The sequence below is a fragment of the Staurois parvus genome, unplaced genomic scaffold (assembly GCF_062004578.1).
Source record: "Staurois parvus isolate SC_StPar_1 unplaced genomic scaffold, SC_StPar_1.0 ptg000727l, whole genome shotgun sequence".
In the NCBI taxonomy this organism is placed as follows: domain Eukaryota; kingdom Metazoa; phylum Chordata; class Amphibia; order Anura; family Ranidae; genus Staurois; species Staurois parvus.
The window spans coordinates 5440712-5459080 of NW_028318523.1; the positions used below are offsets into that span (position 1 = coordinate 5440712).

Consider the following 18369-nt stretch of genomic DNA (forward strand, 5'->3'; position numbering starts at 1 on the left):
TACACGCGTGCTGTAATGAGTTTTATACACGTTGCAGATTCCTGCACAGAAAATAAATCTGCACGTGATACCGGTGTTGTGAACAAGGCACATAGAGAACAATTGATTTTGTTGTGCCCTTGCAGAACGTGTGCAGAAAAACCGATGTCTCTGCAACCTGGTGCCAACAAGGCCTGAAAGGAACAAAAATAAACAGATAATGTCTTGTGTAGGATATTATGTTTATTATTTTTGTAGTCTAAGAGGAGTTGCACTTTTTCTTTTCTTTAACACTTATTGCGACCAATAACAGCACCAATCCGGCCATCTGCTCTCGCCTCCTCCAGCACTAGCTGCACCCGGCAGTGGTTTGCCATGACAGCACTACACGGCAGTACTGGCGGAAGCGCCAGTGTGTCGGCTTCCCTAACATCACTTCCTCCGCGTCTCCGTGGTCTGGTTCCTGTGTGATCACGTGTTCCCACTGTCCTTGGCCGGCGTGAGTTGTGAAATCATCATGGCTGCTCTTTTAGCAGGAGCCCGGCTTGTCCTTCGCCGGGGACTGTGCTTCCTGCCGGCTTATACAGTGCGGCCTGCGGTTGTACCAGTCAGGTGAGTCCATGTCCTCACCCCCTCCCAGGGCTGTGACACCATTGTGGAGGACATTGTACAGGGTGTCCCCTGCATGTGGGGTCTGGCAGTGTCAGGCCTGTGCAGCATGCCTACCATACAGTGTATACATTTCTTTCTGCAGGACAATCCCACGTGTTCTGTGTATTCCTAATCTCTGGGAAATGTTGGTTTTGCAGCCCCATTGGTGTCAGTCGGGATGGAGCCCCACTGGTGTCAGTCGGGATGGAGCCCCATTGGTGTCAGTCGGGATGGAGCCCCATTGGTGTCGGTCGGGATGGAGCCCCATTGGTGTCGGTCGGGATGCTGCCCCATTGGTGTCGGTCGGGATGCTGCCCCATTGGTGTCGGTCGGGATGCTGCCCCATTGGTGTCGGTCGGGATGCTGCCCCATTGGTGTCAGTCGGGATGGAGCCCCATTGGTGTCAGTCGGGATGGAGCCCCATTGGTGTCAGTCGGGATGGAGCCCCATTGGTGTCAGTCGGGATGGAGCCCCATTGGTGTCAGTCGGGATGCAGCCCCATTGGTGTCAGTCGGGATGCAGCCCCATTGGTGTCAGTCGGGATGCAGCCCCATTGGTGTCAGTCGGGATGCAGCCCCATTGGTGTCAGTCGGGATGCAGCCCCATTGGTGTCAGTCGGGATGCAGCCCCATTGGTGTCAGTCGAGATGGAGCCCCATTGGTGTCAGTCGGGATGCAGACCCAGCCGCTGCTTCCAATGTGACTTCCATTCCTGAACACAGTGGGGGGATTTACTAACACTGGAGCCCTCAGAACCTGGTGCAGCTGTGTATGGGAGCCAATCAGCTTCTAACATTATTATACAGGATTTATATAGCTGGACAGTTTGCTCAGCGCTTTACAATATAACTGGAGACAATACAGCAACAATACAGTTCAATACAAGAGGGATAGGAGGTCCCTGATCCTGGGAGCTTACAATCTAAGAGGGAGGGGCTAGTGGTACAAAAGGTAATAACTGTGGGGGATGAACTGATGGGAGAAATAGAAGATTCGGTTATTAGGGCTCATGTACACTGCAGCTGATAAACTGACATTTAGGAGCTTTTCTTTTTTTTTGTTTCCAGCAGCCCCTGAACTCACCCTAATGTTTTCCTGTGTCCATCTACACATCGCCGTTTACACAATAGCATGTAGCCTGGCAGATCAGGAAGGGGGGGGTGCACCTTATAGGAGAGATTCACATTTGTAGCAGCTGGTGATGTCACCAGCCCATGAACACTGTGCTGTGAATGGACGGCACACTTGTGCTGCGACGTGACTGCTGTGCATGTGAGTGACGTCATTGTGGCTCGGCCATTCAAACCCGGAAGACCATGTGAAGCTGGAAGCCCTGTCAGCGGTGATGGCATGACACTGGAGGGGACCTGTTTTACAAGTATATGGTGCATACTAGCACATGTTGACCCTGACCTGGAGGGGGAGCAGTTTTTTTTTGTAGCCTCCCTGGCGGTATTCCCGAGTGTAGCTCGGGGTAAAGTTTCAGTACCACAAGCGGTAACCCCGAGCTACACTTGGGCTTACCATGCAGCGTTGCTCCACGATCCCTCGATCACTTACCTTGTCCTGCGCTCCCACAGTGTCTCTCCTGCAGTGTCCCCGGCAATGTCCTCCGTTGGATGCCGGCATCTGTGATCTGGGTTCCATCCCCTGCGACGTCGGGACGTACGGGGGACGGAACGGCAGGAAATTTGAAAATGACAAAAAGTGACATTCACTAAATTCTCATAGTAAAACATTCCTGTATCAAACCATTTCACATACATTTTGTCCCGAGTGCTTTGTCCTGCTCCCTGCCTGCATTTTTACTGTTCTTTCTGCTTGGAAACTGAGAAATGTCCATGGCATCCAAAAAGCATCCCTTTAGGTCAAAAGCGGTTTTAGACCAGCTAGAGAACAGCGATAGTAAATCAGAACCACTTGCAGAACTGAGTGATAATGATTCGCGGGGGAAATTCGTCATCAGACACTGGAAACGATTTTGCGACTTTGCTCAGTGATGTGCGAACTTGGCGTTCTATTTCAAATTTCAGACTTTTTGGTTTGATTATATTATTGAACTAAATTTATTATTAATATATTATTTTTTATGATTATTTATTAAATTATAATTTATGATTTCGTGTTTCAAGTTTTATCATACCCGGGATGTTTACTAGACTCTTGTTCGGACGGATTTCAGTGAGTTATTCCTAAAAATTACAGGCCGACAATAAAAAAAAAATACATATTTCCATGCAAAAAAATGTACCGCTTTGAGCACAGAAATATGGACATAATCAGACCGCTAGGAAGGTTAAACAAACTTTAGCACTGCTTGAAGAGAGAGAAGATTGGTGCTGCTTGTTGACAGTGCAGGATGGAGAGTGGTGTTGGGTAGGTGTTTGGGGGGGTAGGGGGGGATGTTAAATGACAGTGAAAGGTTTTTTAAGGGCCAATTCACACCAGTGTGTTTTAGTGCAGCTGTAAAACACAAATCAGTGGAAGGACATCTGAGAAACAATAATTTCCAATGTGTCCTATTCACACCATAGCATTACGTTGTGTTAAAATGCATGTCAACAGACAGCCAAAAATGGATGGAAATGTTCATGTTTTTTAGTCCAAGTCAGTTTGAATTGGCTGTTAATGCAGAGCATGCCTTAAGGTGAAAATTGCTTAGACTGTAGAACTCCTATAAAACCTTTTTGCTGCCAGAGAGTTTTTTTTTTTGTCTATGGGCTTTTTTTTTAGCACATGTGTTTAAAGTGTTAGTTCAGCCTTCCATAAAAAAGTTAACTGATGCTGTACACCCTCCACAAACAACCCCCCCAACCTCCCCCAGTCCTTGCTGTACTTACAGTGGAGCTTTACCCAAAAGGGGACGTTCCACTCCAAGTACTGGTCTCCCGCTCCCCGTGAGGATTTGGCACCTTTCGGGAGCGGGTGCCTGATTTTGACATATACCCGCTCCCACTTCTGCTGCGACCACATAGGCAATTGGAAGCGGAAGTTGTCCTCCCCTCCCTGTAGTCTTCTGGGACACATGACAGGTCCCAGAAAACTACGGGAGCATTCACAAAGTGCAGCACTACTCGTGCATGCGCATTGGGTACCTGGCTCTGAAGCTGCAAGCTGTCATGGCCAGGTGCCCACACTTAGGATGTCGGGGAGCGAGGATGGCTGGTGAAACCAGCTGCGGTGAGTACATTGCTGGATCATGGGATAGGTGAGTTTTTGCAGCTGCTTCTATTTTTTTTTTTTTTTTTTTATTTGACTGGAGCTACACTTTAACTGTGTGGGTGAAGAACTGTCATTCTGTGTAGTGGTCCAGGGATTTAAAATTCCTACTCTTCTTCCTCTTCATTCTGTAGGGCTTCTGGGATGGGTCAGAGCGCTTCTGTTTGGTAAGCGCTAGTACATGCTTCAGCAAATACCCCTGTCCCACCCTCCACTGATATGTAAAACGTCTGGGTCCTGTTGTCACTTTTAATGCCTTCACATGTATGTTCTGTTGAGATGTGAGTCCCTCTACTGCAGGTCCTGATGGAATTTGTAGTCTTCTGTTCAGAGATCCCTGTGAATGGATTTGTGACTGGATGACAACGCTGTGTAGATAGAGCCTCACACAGTGCTAAATTAAAAGCAAAAAGACACCAAAGGGAGAACCCCCCCCGATTCAAGGAAGGGTGTGGTTGGGGAATGTTACCATGTTTTGTGTTCCGCCCTAAAGATGGGTATAACATGGAACATGCTCACAATGTCTATTTGCATTTCTAATGTTTCATAAGGAGAAGCTAACTTGCTGCAGGTACATTAAAAGTGAGAGTGTCATTTATTCTCTTTCCAGAATAGGATGTCCTAATGATTGGTGCATGACTGAGCGACCTTTTAGGTGGTTTGTGAAGGTCAAACTAAATCAGCTGTTTACTTTGTTTCAAAGCAAACCTGTCATTTAGTTTGACCCCTTGATGATGACGTAACACAAATATGCGGCCTCACAGAACTGGGCTTTTTTTCGTGGGGCCACATGTCTGTGTACCTGTGTTTGTGCTGGGAGCGGACCGCACAGCATGCTTCCAGCACAAAGACTGCGGTGTCACTGAGAGTACCAAATTTTGGATCACATGATCGCTGATTGGCTATCGCAGTGATCAGTCACTGTACAGCCCAGCCCCCTCGTTTTTTTTCTCTATGAATGGAGGAGAGAGATCCATTGTATCTCTCTAACTCCTGGCATAGAGAGGGGAAAAATGTTTGTAAATAAATATTAAAAAATAAAGAAACAATACCTAGGTCATGGTTTAATCTAGTTTAGTGCCAGGGTTAGTGTTTGGGTCAGGGTCAAAGGTGAGGATTAAAAAAAAAAAAATTTGTATTAGTGTCAGTGTGATTTTGGTAAAAAAAGACAAAAACAAAATGCGCACTATTGTTTCTGGGCTGTGCTACGGGTACAAACAACATACACTTATATGGTATTCCTGCGATCGTCAAGAGCCGGAAAATTTATATTGGGTTGTTCTTTGGTGGTAGGTTATGGTAGTAACAAGAAACACACAGCTAAATAAAAAAAATATTTTTTGTTTTACTCTTTTGGGACAGTTTTCTTTTGATAATAAAAACAAATCAGGAGATATCCATAACCATTTACCACCAAATGAAAGCCCAATTTGTCCTGACACAAACGCGGTATAATTCTCCTGGATGTACAAAGTAGTTGTGATGATATGGACGGTTTTACTAACACATGTCAACTTTGCAAAATTGTGCTTAGGCATTTAGATTTGTTTTACCCTTAGGCGTGAAGGGGTGAAACAGCAGCTAAGAATGCCCACATGCTTCCTGACATGGCGCATACCTTGTGTGGAGATGTTGACTTTTCTCCAAGTTGGAAATCTTTCCTGAGAGAGGTGTGCAGGCATCTTGTGCAGAGAGAAAATACTAGTTTAATGGATGTCATGATGCGCCAGTAGTTTAAACCACCTGACCTCTGGAAGGTTTTACCCCCTTCATGGCCAGGGCATGTTTTATGCTACTCAGCACTGTGCTACTTTAACTGGCAATTGTGTGGTCATGCAACACTGTACCCAAATGAAATTTATATTTTTTTTCACACAAATAGAGCTTTCTTTCAGAGGTATTTGGTAATTTAAAAAAAACATTGTAATTATTCTTCTTACATATTTTAGGATGTCCTAATGATCGGTGCATGATTGAGCGACATTTAGGTGGTTTGTGAAGGTCAGATTAAATCAGCTGTCTACTTTATTTCAAAACAAACCTGTCATTTTGTTTAACCACTTTCCCTCCAGATGATTTACCCCCCTTCCTGATCAGCAAATGTCCGGTGCGCTGGCGGAACAGATTCAGGACCGTTTGAAAAAGAGTCCTGTCCGATTTCTGAGCAGTGCAGTTCAGATGCAGATTACAGGCTATTGACTTCTATGACTTTCTAAACCGCATATGTGTAAACAGGATAATCCTGAGAGCGAATTCTGTCCTAAACCTGATGTAAACCTGACATGAATCAGTGAACAACTACTGTATCAACTAGCTCTGAAACCTGAGCTTCAGTCCGCACCGCTCATGTGTGAATCAGCTCTTATAAAATTTTGCAAGCAAATAATATGTCTTTACACATTTAGGCTAAGATGTATTCTGCTACATTTGTTTAGTAAAAATAGCCCAAATCAGTGTATATTATTTGCTATGAGCAATAGGTTTAGCTCTCATGAATAGCTTTCCATTCATGACAGCTTGCTTATTGTTGACATGCTGTGATTGGCTTTAGGTAATCACATGGTACAGGTATCCAAGTACCAAGTGATAGCTGTGGGCCAATCAAGCTGTCATGAACGGAAAACCATTCATGTCAGTTAAACCGTGCACTGTCTTTTTAAATCGTACATATTACACATGATTAACAAATAAATCAGTGAAAACAACAGATGAAAATGAGATCTCACAATCCAAAAATGCAAAATAAATTACACCAATGTAAACGAACTTAATAAAAACTAAAACTAAAGTCCCAAATTTAATCATAAGAAAAATGCTCCGTGCTGGAAAAACTTCAAAGTGCTCCTGTGCTCAAAAGTGATCTTTCGAAAGATGAGCCTCTTGCCAAACCAAAGTGATCTTTAATAAATGTGTGTGTGTGTGTGTGTATATATGTATATATATATTTATTACACACACGTTCTGAAGAACAAATATTTATTTGCAAGATTTTAAAACAGTAAGAAAAATGTTTGTGTGTTTTTTTCAAAATATTTGATCCTTATTTGTTAATTCAGCCAATAAATAAAATAAAAAAAACTGGTGATTAAATACCACCAAAAGAAAGCTGTAGTGTGAACAACTACATAATGATCAACTGATACAGATTTAGTTTGGGTGCAGCATTGCATGACTGCGCAATTGTCATTCAAAATGTGAGAGCGCTGAAAGCTGCAAATTGTCCTGGGCAGGAAAGGGGGTAAAAGTGCTCGGTATTCAAGTGGTTAATCTGCCCAACAGCAAACTGGCAAATAAAAGCATCAAATAACGCGTGTGCAAAAATGCACCTCAAAAAGCACTGCAGAAAGAGATCAAAGGCAAACTGCACAGGTGTGAACCAGGCCTTTCTGCTGTTCTTTTTGCGGTGTGTTTTTACACATGCTTTTTTGGTTTTTTTTTTTTCTTTTCCAACTTGTTGCTAGACAGATTAAAACTGATTAAAAACACACTACATGCATTTCTGCAGTGTCTCCATTAAAGTCTATTGAACCAAAACATTTTGCGTTTAAAAAGGTCCCGGACCCTTTTCAAAAAAGTACCCGGTAAAAACGCGGAGATGCAAAACTGTCCAATAGGAAATCATGTTAAATGGACTGCTGTGCGTTTCTACAAAACACAAAATGCAATGGAAAACATATAGGTGTGGACCTGGACTTGTATCAAGAGATCCTGACTTTGCCCTCCCTTTTACCCAACAGCTCCAAACATATAAGCTGTACTACAGCGTCTATGAATAAAGCCAGATCTAAGAATGGAGAACAGGTGGATGGTTGATGCGTCCACACTCACCATTCGTAGACCCTGTTTCATATAGTTTATGTAATAACTAGGGATGCACCAAAATATCAGCGGCCAAAACTTATTGGCCGAAAACAGCCCTATCGGCATTTTGACAAAAGGAAAAAGTGACCCAATAATGAGATCAGACCCTAAGCAGGGCCACACTGATTAATTGGTTGTGGTTTTGGGGGGAGCGGTGGCTGTGTGTACTGCAGATAGGGGGAGGGGTGTCGAGGGGGTAAGCAGTATATACAGTGAGAGAGCAATGTATACAGACAGACTCCCTCACTGGCCACTGCTAAATGTCATTGCTGGTTTTTAAATGCAATTACCATCTATTTTGTTTTTCTTCACTATAGTTCCGAGAGGGAGCGGTCATTCACACCACTGACAAAATAAAGGGGCGGGCTCATCCAATGACATTACCCAGTGATCCTGCCCCTTTCTAATTGCATTTAAAAACTGGTAATGACTTTTTAGCGGTAGCCAGTGAGGGAGCCTGTCTGTATACACTGCTCCTTCACTATATACACTGCTCCTCTCCCGCCCCCTCCTTGTACACACTGCCTCCCCCCTACAAAGAGGACCTGTCAGTTATATGCTATCACATAGGGGACTATTGGTCCCTGATGTGATAGCAATAAAATTATAAGTAAGGGCTCGTTCACACTTGGCTGTTTTACCAACGCTTGCCAAACGCCCCTATAGCGTTTGGCAAGCGTTGGTCCGGTGTTTGCGGAACGTTTTTTAACGCTCGGCAAACGCTGCATGCGCGGTTTAGCGGCGGTTGCTAGGCGTTTGCCGAGCGTTAATAACGCCCCACAAATGCCTATAATGCAGTTTGAGTGGTGTTACCGTTCTGCAACCGCACCGCAAACGCTGGCTGGGCGTTTGCAGAGCGGCACCATAGACGAGAATAGGAGGCTTCAACGCCTCCTGACTTGACCAGAGGCGTCCGTTTTGCCGCAACGCTAAGTTAGAACAGCACCATGTGCTCTACTGTGCAGAATTGGCAGAGGCGTTTGGGAAGCGGTAAAAATGCTTCCCAAACGCCTCTCTGCCGCCTGCACACAACGCTAGTGTGAACGTAGCCTTAGAAAAAATAAACACACATTAAAAGTAAAAGTTTGACACCCCTGACTTAGCCAGTGAGCTGCCCATTTGTGGAATACCTTTCAGCTGAGACCTACTCCTTAGATCTAAGTTAGAGAGAGTACTAGATGGGTCACAAGTGGTTTTCTGGCTCCAAAGAAACGAGTAAGCTAAGGTTTCTGAACCCATTTTTTTTTTTTTTTTTAAGGTCAGCTTTATTATTAATCCTGTTTCTTGGAGTCTTATTTTGACAAAAAAAAAACAAGGACAAGAATACTCCTTTTTTATAATCCTCCAGCTCACCACAAAAGCCCAATGATTGGTTAGTGGAAGTCTGGGGCAATGCAGTCTACAGTGGCAGGAGACATACATTTCTCAATCTTATTTAATCTTTTTATCAGACAGAATTTGTAGATTGCCTCCTTCAAGGTTTTTTTTATCTTATCCCTTCCACAATCAAGAGAAATTGGCATTGTTGTATCACTTCTGAATAACTGTCTCTTGCAGTCAGCAATGGAACTCCTCAAGACTTTAGGAGTAATAAGGAATAGTCTTACCTGATCCCAACACAAAATGATGTTTTGGGGTACTTGTTGGATTCCATTTAGCAGTGCATATTCTAGAAAAGCAGATTCTGAAACACCCTCGGGTGGTTCAGGCATTTCAAGAGGCACTGAAAACTACATTAAACTGATGGGATTCATAAGGTTCGTCAGTCATTTTGGTGGCATTGTGAACACAGCTGCGTTTGCATCTTTATAGAACTTCCTACTTTCAGTTTGGGACAGGACCGAGACTTCTAGAGATAGTGGTGATGTTGCATCAGGTCTTAGACTCATTGACATGGTGGTTTAGAGCAGAACATCTCTCCTAAGGATGCCAATGGCATTAAATCAACACAATACAGATTAGGACAGATGCTGGTGCTTGGGGCGGTGGCATACATCAGATGCCAGGGGGGTAAATCAGTTAATGTCCTTAGCAGAATAATTATTATTATTATTTTTTTTTTTTTTGGAAGAAATTAATCTCTCACTTACTGGTCACTACTGGACTTTAAAGCCCTTGGCTACACCTTTCTGTCAGTTCTCAAGGTAATTTAAAAGATTGTCAGGATAGTCCAAAGGGAGTTTATTGGTCTATTTTGGAGAAAACAGAACAGGTTTGCTGTTCTACGCAGCCTTGGGTTCTTGCAACGTGTGAATTTTTTTTTTATTTGCGAATCATGAAGCCATTCTCTCACATGCTGCCTTGGAAAATTCTGAGAAATTAACTTACAAGGTAACTGTTTTCTATTTTTGCAGATGTCTCAGTAGATCACCGAGGTTTCTTACTACAGCCGTACAAGATGAAAACGCCATAGATAAAGAGCCTCTTGTGTCAACAAAGCACCTGCATGATGCCTTACCGCCCTACCTGAATTCACAGCTTGACCAGTTATTTGCTTTTGAAAGCAGGCTAAAAAAAACTCAACGGATCAGTAAACGTCATTTTTTTAATACCTTCAATGAAGTCTGCAAATCAGGTAACATGTTTCACTCACTGTGTGAACTTCAGGGTTGTTACTGCTTATATCTAGTATGTGGGTTAAATATTTTTTGTGGCAGCACACTTATTTTGCTAATAGTGGAAATAGAATGGAAATACATCCCTATGCATGCTACAGTTTGCTGAAGCTTACAAAAGACTTAGGGATGCCCTGTGACAGTGCTGATTAGTTGAGTGCTGTCACATGCTCCTGCCAACAGAGTTGTGCAAGAAGTGAAAGACAGATGAGTATACTGGCCCCCCCAACGTGTTAAAGCAAACCGGATGGTTTGTCCTTAGTGGGCAAAGCACAGGTTTGTTATAAGGTGTATCTATACCCAAATCTTTATCTGTTGTTGTTTTGGCTAGAACGGTTGGAACCCATGCTAGGTTTTTTCTGCTATTTTGGAGCGAAGACATTTCCCCTTGCTTTGTTTTAGAGACAAAATTTTACCCGACAAAGTGAAAAATCTTCAACAGGGAAGCCAACAAATATGAAAAGCTGACGGAAGTTCTACTATTTCCCTACTTAAATTATATGTAAACCTTCCACCCCTTTTTTTTTTTTTTTTTTTATAATTGATCACATACCCTCTGTTTTTAGTTGCATAGAGAGGTGAGGGGAGTAGAAAGAGCAGCACACTGCTGTGCGAGCACAGGTTTGATCATTGTAGGATAGCCGGCTGGGTTCCCAGCACAGCTAGAGAATTGACCACGCTGTGTTGGTGTGGTCAGTATTTAATAGGAAAGCAGATGGACTGGTGGAAACACCAGGGATTTCACACAAAGGAAGCCTTCCAAACGAACAGGATACTTTTTTATACAAGTACATGGTACAACTAGGCACATATATCATGAATATGAAATGTTGGGTTTACATATTTAACGTGTTACCAAACCCAGAACCCTGCATTCACTATATCTGGTCTCCCACAGTACACGGAAATGCAATTATTTCAGTAAATATAAACCGCTAAATATCTTCTCTCATCAGCAGTATATAGCAGTTTTGTGACTTCTATCACTGTCCAGCCGAGCACTGGTTAATCTTATAGGAGGAGTTTTCATTCTCCTCTAGTTATCCTGTGAGGCTGCATAACCCCTGACCCTCTGTCTGGACAGTGCTGATTGGTCCTGTTCCGATCATATGTGCACTCCCAAGAAAAAAAATAGCAACACAAATCAAACTGAGCATGTGCAGCTTGCCCCCAAGGCTTTATTCTATCAGAAGATGGATTGGGGACGGTAAAAGAAGGGGAGGATCAGTGAAGACAGGATCAAACAGCCTTTTTGCACAATGCAGAGGATTGACCCCTTTTAGGTTACACAGTGAGTATAACAAGCATACTTTACTGCATATACAGACTGATTTTACTGTTGTGGGTTTAATAACACTTCAACACAAAAAAGCATTTTTACTTTTGTGTATGTTGCTGCAAAGCTGCTGCACACAGATCTGCCAACAAGTATGTAGTGCAATGGCCTACCTGATTGGATACAAATTGATGGGATAGTTAAGGTAGATCCTCATATTACAATGTTTTGGGAGACCCGAGGTTGGTTGTACAATGTTTGTATAGTCAGATTGTACAGTGAATGGTGAGCCTTATAGAAATTTCCCTTTACTTCTATCCTGTGGACATCCTTTTTACCAGACAGGAAGTGAAGGAATATCTCCAACGGAGCCTCAATGGCAGTAAAACATCACCGGAGTTGTGAGCCTTCAACACGTTTTACAAAACTTAAAAAAATGTTTTGGCTATAGATTTGCTTTAGCTGCTTGCTGCCCAGTCGCAGCAGAGTTACTGTGACCGAGCGGCAGCTGTAGGCTTAGCAACATAAATAAGTGCTGTTAGCTTGGGTCATGCTTGCCCCTGCTGACCTGTGCTGTGGTTGGACATAGCGTGAGTTTACCAATAGGTTTCAGCCAGTGATTTATGACTGAGACCTGATCGGCTGTGACCTATCACAGCACAGGGATCAAACACAAAGGGCTCTGTACATACAGCAGCAATTTAGCTTTCTTCTCCCTGAAAATCGGAGAGAAAAAACAGCCAGATCTCTCCATAAAAGTAGCACACAAATGCACACATTACACTTGTTAGGCACACATTACACTTGTTAGGCACACAGTTAACCCCTTGATTGCCCCTAGATGTTAACCCCTTCCCAGCCAGTGTCAGTAGAGGGACCATGTATAGTATTATATCTGTATTAGTGTCACTAGTGATGTCAGTTAGTGAGAGTCTGTTAGTGCCAGATTGGCTGCCACACTGTCATAGTCCCACTTTAAGTCACTGATCACCGTCATCACTAGTATTAGTGTCAGAGCTGTGTAAATACCATAGTTTGCAGACAGTATACCCCTCACAAACCAATTGCTATACACTTGCTGGGAATTTTTATACATTATTATTTATTACATGTAGCAGAATACATTTTGTCCTAAATTCATGAAGAAACTGCATTTGTTTGTTTTCCTTTTTTATTGGGTATGTTTTGTAACAAAGTAGAATATATATATATATATATATATATATATATATATATATATATATATATATATACATACATACATACATACATACATACATACATACATACATACACACCTCAAAAAACTTAAAGGAACACTTTTTAATCAGAGTATAGCATCAAGTCAATTAAACTCCTGGGATATTAATCTGGTCAGTTAAGTAGCAGAGGGGGTTGTTAATCAGTGTTAGCTGCTTTGCTGTTAATCAAATTAACAACAGGTGCACTAGATGGGCAACAATGAGACGACCCCCAAAACAGAAATGGTTTTACAGGAGGCCATTGACATTTTTTTCCTTACTCATCTTTTCTGACTGTGTTTCACTATCACTAGTTTTGCATTTGCCTAGGGTAAATGTCACTACTGGTAGCATGAGGTGATACCTAGACCCTACAGAGGTTGCACTGGTAGTCCAACCCCTCCAGGATGGCACATCAATACGTGCCATTTCTAGAAGGTTTGCTGTGTCTCCCAGCACAGTCTCAGGAGCATGGAAGAGATTCCAGGAGACAGGCAGTTACTCTAGGGGAGCTGAACAGGGCCTCAACCTATCAGCAGGGCCAGTATCTGCTCCTTTGTGCAAGGAGGAAGAGGATGAGCACTTCCAGAGCCCTACAAAATAACCTCCTGCAGGCCACTGGTGTGACTGTCTCTGACCAAACAATCAGAAATGGACTTCATGAGGGTGGCCTGAGGGCCCAAGGTCCTCTAGAGGGCCCTGCGCTCACTGCCCAACACCATAGAGATTGATTGGCATTTGCCATTGAACACCAGAATTGGTAGGTCTACCACTGGCGCCCTGTGCTTTCCACATATGAGAGCAGGTTCACCCTGAGCACATGTGACAGGCATGAAAGGGTCTGGCGAAGCCGTGGAGAACGTTATGCTGCCTGTAACATAGCCCAGCATGACCGTTTTTGGTGGTGGGTCAGTGATGATCTAGGGAGGCATATCCATGGAGGGACATATGGACCTGTACAGACTAGACAATGGCACCCTGTTTCTATCAAAAATAGTGCTTCCAGCTTGGGCGGGGGAACGACACATGTACCCTCCTGCTATGTGACAGTGCTTGGACCTAGCAGTCAGTTGACGGAGGGAAAATTATGCTGGTAGGGTGAGTATAACTGGGGTGGGAGAGAAGGGGGGTCCTTTTCTAACATGTCATATCACATGCTTCTCTTTGGATAAGGAGTACTCGGTAGTAACTTGCATTCTCTTATCAGGTAGTCCATCTAGCTACGAGGCCTGGTCTCTCTTGCAGGCATGTGGGTCTAAAATGCCTGCGGTGCTCCCATCAGAAAGAACTGAGATTGTAGACACCGTTTGGAGCAAGCTGCAAGAATTAGGTATGGACTCTTTAATCCTCCAAATATATTGGTATTGAATTGTAGATAAAATCTACATGTCTTCTGTATGTATAGCTTATTCTTAGACTATGGTGGCTGCAGTCACCTCCAACAGGCTGCTATTTTTCATTACACTGTATAGGTCCATTAAATGCAGGTAGGTTACAATACAGTACAGGTAGGTTTTTGTTCCCACCTGCAAACTGTACATTAATGCTCGCTGACATGATGCCCTGAGCTGATTACATGTTAATAAGCATACTCCCTTAAGAGAGCCAGCAGCCAAGACTTTGTGTGTGCCAACTCTCAATCCTGGCTGACAATTTGGAACCAATCTGAGTGGTCCTTGATCATTTGATCTGTTGATCTCTGTTGTCACATGCTGGCCAGAGGCTTCATTGACAAACACGAAAGCCTGCAGAGTCAGACTGTAGTCTTCCTTTGGAGTGCCATGTATTTAAAGCAGACCTTGCTCCTGATAGCAAAGTCCGCTTTTTAATTGTCACCTCCTCCACTTTGCTAAAAGGCTGAAGAGTGTTGTCGTCGTTCTGGAGAGATCCTGGGCAATACTGAGTAGCCCAAATCTCTGGGAAGATGATCTTCATTGTTTTCTTGAAAGATCTGGAGTACTTGGCATTCTTGGTGATCTTGTTGACAGGATGTTGACTTCATCCTCTCTACTATGCGTAAAGTTGAGCAATATATCTAGACTTCTCTACAGGTGTTTTTTTTTTTTTTTTCTAAATTTCATTCAGCATTTCAGCAGTGTGGAGGAGAGCCACATTTTATAAAAGTGGCCCTTTATTTAATAGTTCAACTATGCAGATTTGTGGTTGGGCTAAAGGTTCCATTCTTGGGTCTGCATCTTACCTGGTAGCCAGATTTCACTATTAGTCTCAGCTGTCTACAGGCCTTTATATACGTGAGCACACTGTTGCTCAGGGCTTTCTCTCTTCTGTGGGAGCCTGCTGCTAGACGAAAGGTTGACTGCTGATAGAACACTAAACAGGTACAAGTGCTGCCTTGGGGAACCCTTTAGGGGGCATCCAGTTAATATGGACCTTTTGTTAGTGGCTTGGCAAGTCTTACATAATGGTCTTAAAGTGATTGTAAAGGCATTTTTTTAAAATCACAAACTTACCTGCTCTATGTAATGATTTTGCAAAAAGCAGCGCTGATCCTACTCTTTCGTTCCCTGCCGGCACTCCTGGACCCTCCCTCCTGCTAAGTGCCCCCACAGCTGTGTGTTGTTTTTTTTTTTTTAACACACGGATGTGGCTCGGCCATGCCTTCTCCTCATTGGCTCACTGGCTGTGTCAGCTAATGAGGAGGAAGATACCCAAGACAGCCGAGGCTCTTGTGCACATTGCTGGATTGAGATGGGCATCAGGTAAGTATTGGGGCCGAGGGGGAGGGGGTGCTGCTGCACACAGAGGGATTTTTTTACCTTCCTGCACAGTGCATGAAGATAAAAACATTGAGCCTTTACAACCACTTTAACTTGTTGCCGACTGCAGATAGCCGAATGACGGCTTCACTGCGGCCGGCCAGTTCTGAGTGGACGTCATATGACGTCCCCCCAGAACGCGCTCTCCGGGGCGCGCACCCGGCGATCTCCGTGATCGCTGTGTCCTACGGACACAGCTGATCACGTGATGCGGTAAAAGGCCAATCACAGCGGCCTTTTACCACCTGATCAGCGGTGTCCAATGACACGCTGATCAGAGGGAAATGCAAGTGCCGGTTCTCGGCTGCACTTTCCTCACGCTGTCAGATCGTGAGGAAAGTACTGCCGAGAACTGGCAGTTGTCAGAGCGGGGATCGGCACCGATCATCAGGACACTGATGATCAGTGCCCTGATGATCGGTGCCCAGCAGTGCCACCCGCAAGTTCCGCCCACCTGTGCCCAGCAGTGCGCCCACTAGCCCCGCCCACCTGTGCCCAGCAGATCACCCACCTGTGCCCAGCAGTGCACCCACCTGTGCCACTCTGCAATGTCACACCTGTGCCCAGCAGTGCCACCCACCTGTGCCCAGCAGTGCCACCCACCTGTGCCCACCCACCAGTGCTGCCCACCAGTGCCACCCACCAGTGCAGCCCAGCAGTGCTGACAGTCAGTGCCACCAGTCAGTGCCCAGCGTTTGTGCCAGTCAGTGCCGCCAGTCAGTGCCCAGCAGTGATGCCAGTCAGTGCCGTCTATCAGTACCCATCATCAGTGTCACCTATCAGTGCCGCCTATCAGTGCTGCATATTAGTGCCGCCTATCCGTTCCACCTCATTAGTACTGCCTATCAGTGCCCTTTAGTGCTGCCTATCAGTGCCCATCAGTGCTGCCTCATCAACGCACATCAGTGAAGGAGAAAAATTACCTGTTTGAAAAGTTTTATAATAGAAACAAAGAAACTTTTTTTTTTTTTTTCAAATTTTTGGCAATTTTTTATTTATAGCGCAAAAAGTAAAGCGCCCAGTGGCGATTAAATACCACCAAAAGAAAGCTCTATTTGTGAGAAAAAAATGATCAAAATTTCATATGGGTACAATGTTGCATGACCGCGCAATTGTCAATCAAAGTGCGGCAGCTCTGAAAGCTGAAAATTGGCCGGGTAAATAAGGGGGTATAAGTGCCTGGTAGGCAAGTGGTTAATGTACACAGCCTTCCTGCATTGGAACTGTGTTTGCTGACTTGCTAAATAAAAGTTCAGAACAAACCTGCTAGGACTGTTGCTGGGTGTCCCTCGTGCATGGTTTACTGCTGACAATACCATTCACAGTATGTTGTGTGTTTACTGTGGAGAAAATAATTATTTGATCCCCTGCAGATTTTGTAAGTTTGCCCACATAAAAAGAAATGAAGGGTCTATAATTTTTATCATAGGTGTATTTTAAATAATACAGACAGAATATCAACCAAAAAAAAACCATATGATACCAATGTTATAAATTGAGTTGCAGTTCCGTGAGTAAAAGTATTTGATCCCAAAACAACCAACAATAATTCTGGCTCCCACAGTCTGGCTATGTGGTACACAGATTAGTCCTGTCAATTTAAGGAGGTGCTTCTAACTACAACTTGTTATGTGTATAAAAGAAACCTGTCCACAGAATTTATCTTGGGCACCACCATGGGCAAGGGCAAAGAGCTATCCAAGGATATCAGGGACAAGACTGTAGACCTGCACAAGGCTGGAATGGGCTACAAGACCATCAGCAAGAAGCTTGGTGAGAAGGAGACAACTGTTGTAGTGATTATTTGCAAATGGAAGGAATACAAAGTAACCATCAATCGCCCTTGGTCTGGAGCTCCATGCAAGATTTCGCCTCTTGAGGTAATTATGATCGTGTGGGATCATCACAGAACTACATGGGAGGAGCTTGTGAATGATCTCAAGACAGGTGGGACCACAGTCCCCAAACAAACTATTGGTAACATGATATGCCACCATGGATTGAAATCCTGCAGTGCCCGCAAGGTCCCCCACCTCAAGAAGGCACATGTACAGGCCCGTCTAAAGTTTTCCAATGAACATCTAAGTGATGCAGAGAAGGTTTGGGAGAAACTGCTGTAGTCAGATGAGATCACAATTGAGCTCTTTGGCATTAAGTCGACTTGCCATTTTTGGAGGAAGTAAAATGCTGACTATGACCCTAAGGACATCCCTACAGTCAAGCACGGAGGTGGAAACATTCTGCTTTAGGTCTGTTTCTCTGCTAAAGGTACAGGCTGGATTTGCGGCATTGAGGGGCCAATGGATGGGGCCATGTAGTGTAAAATCTTGAATGAGAACCTTCTTCCCTCAGCCAGAACACTGAAGATGGTTCGTGAATGGGTCTTCCACCATGACAATGACCCAAAACATACTGCCAAGGCAACAAAGGAGTGGCTCAAGAAGAAGCACATTACGGTTGTGCAGTGGCCTAGCCATTCTCCAGACCTTAATCCTATAGACAATTTATGGAGGGAGCTGAAACATCGAGTTGCCAAGCGACAGCCAAGAAACCTTAAGGATTTGGAGATGATCTTTTTGCTTTGGGTTCAAATACTTATTTTACTCGCTGAACGACAACTTAGTTCATAACATATTTATCGTGTTTTTTTTTTTTTTCTGGATTTTTGGTTCTGTTGCTATTCTTTAAAATACACTTTTGATAAAAATGTATAGACACTTAATTTCTTTGTGAGTAAACTTACAAAATCTG

The 18369-nt window shown here is 43.9% G+C and overlaps 1 protein-coding gene across 1 annotated transcript in view; it reads left to right on the top strand.

The window, feature by feature from the left end:
* The first annotated feature begins 435 nt into the window (after positions 1–435).
* Positions 436–18369, top strand: part of LOC149445344 (leucine-rich PPR motif-containing protein, mitochondrial-like) — a 164207-nt gene continuing 146273 nt past the window's right edge. The window contains exons 1-3 of the mRNA XM_089653936.1: positions 436–591; positions 10064–10284; positions 14049–14171. Of these exons, the coding sequence (XP_089510062.1) occupies positions 497–591; positions 10064–10284; positions 14049–14171 (439 nt within the window). The 5' untranslated portion in view covers positions 436–496. The remainder of the gene's footprint in view (positions 592–10063; positions 10285–14048; positions 14172–18369) is intronic.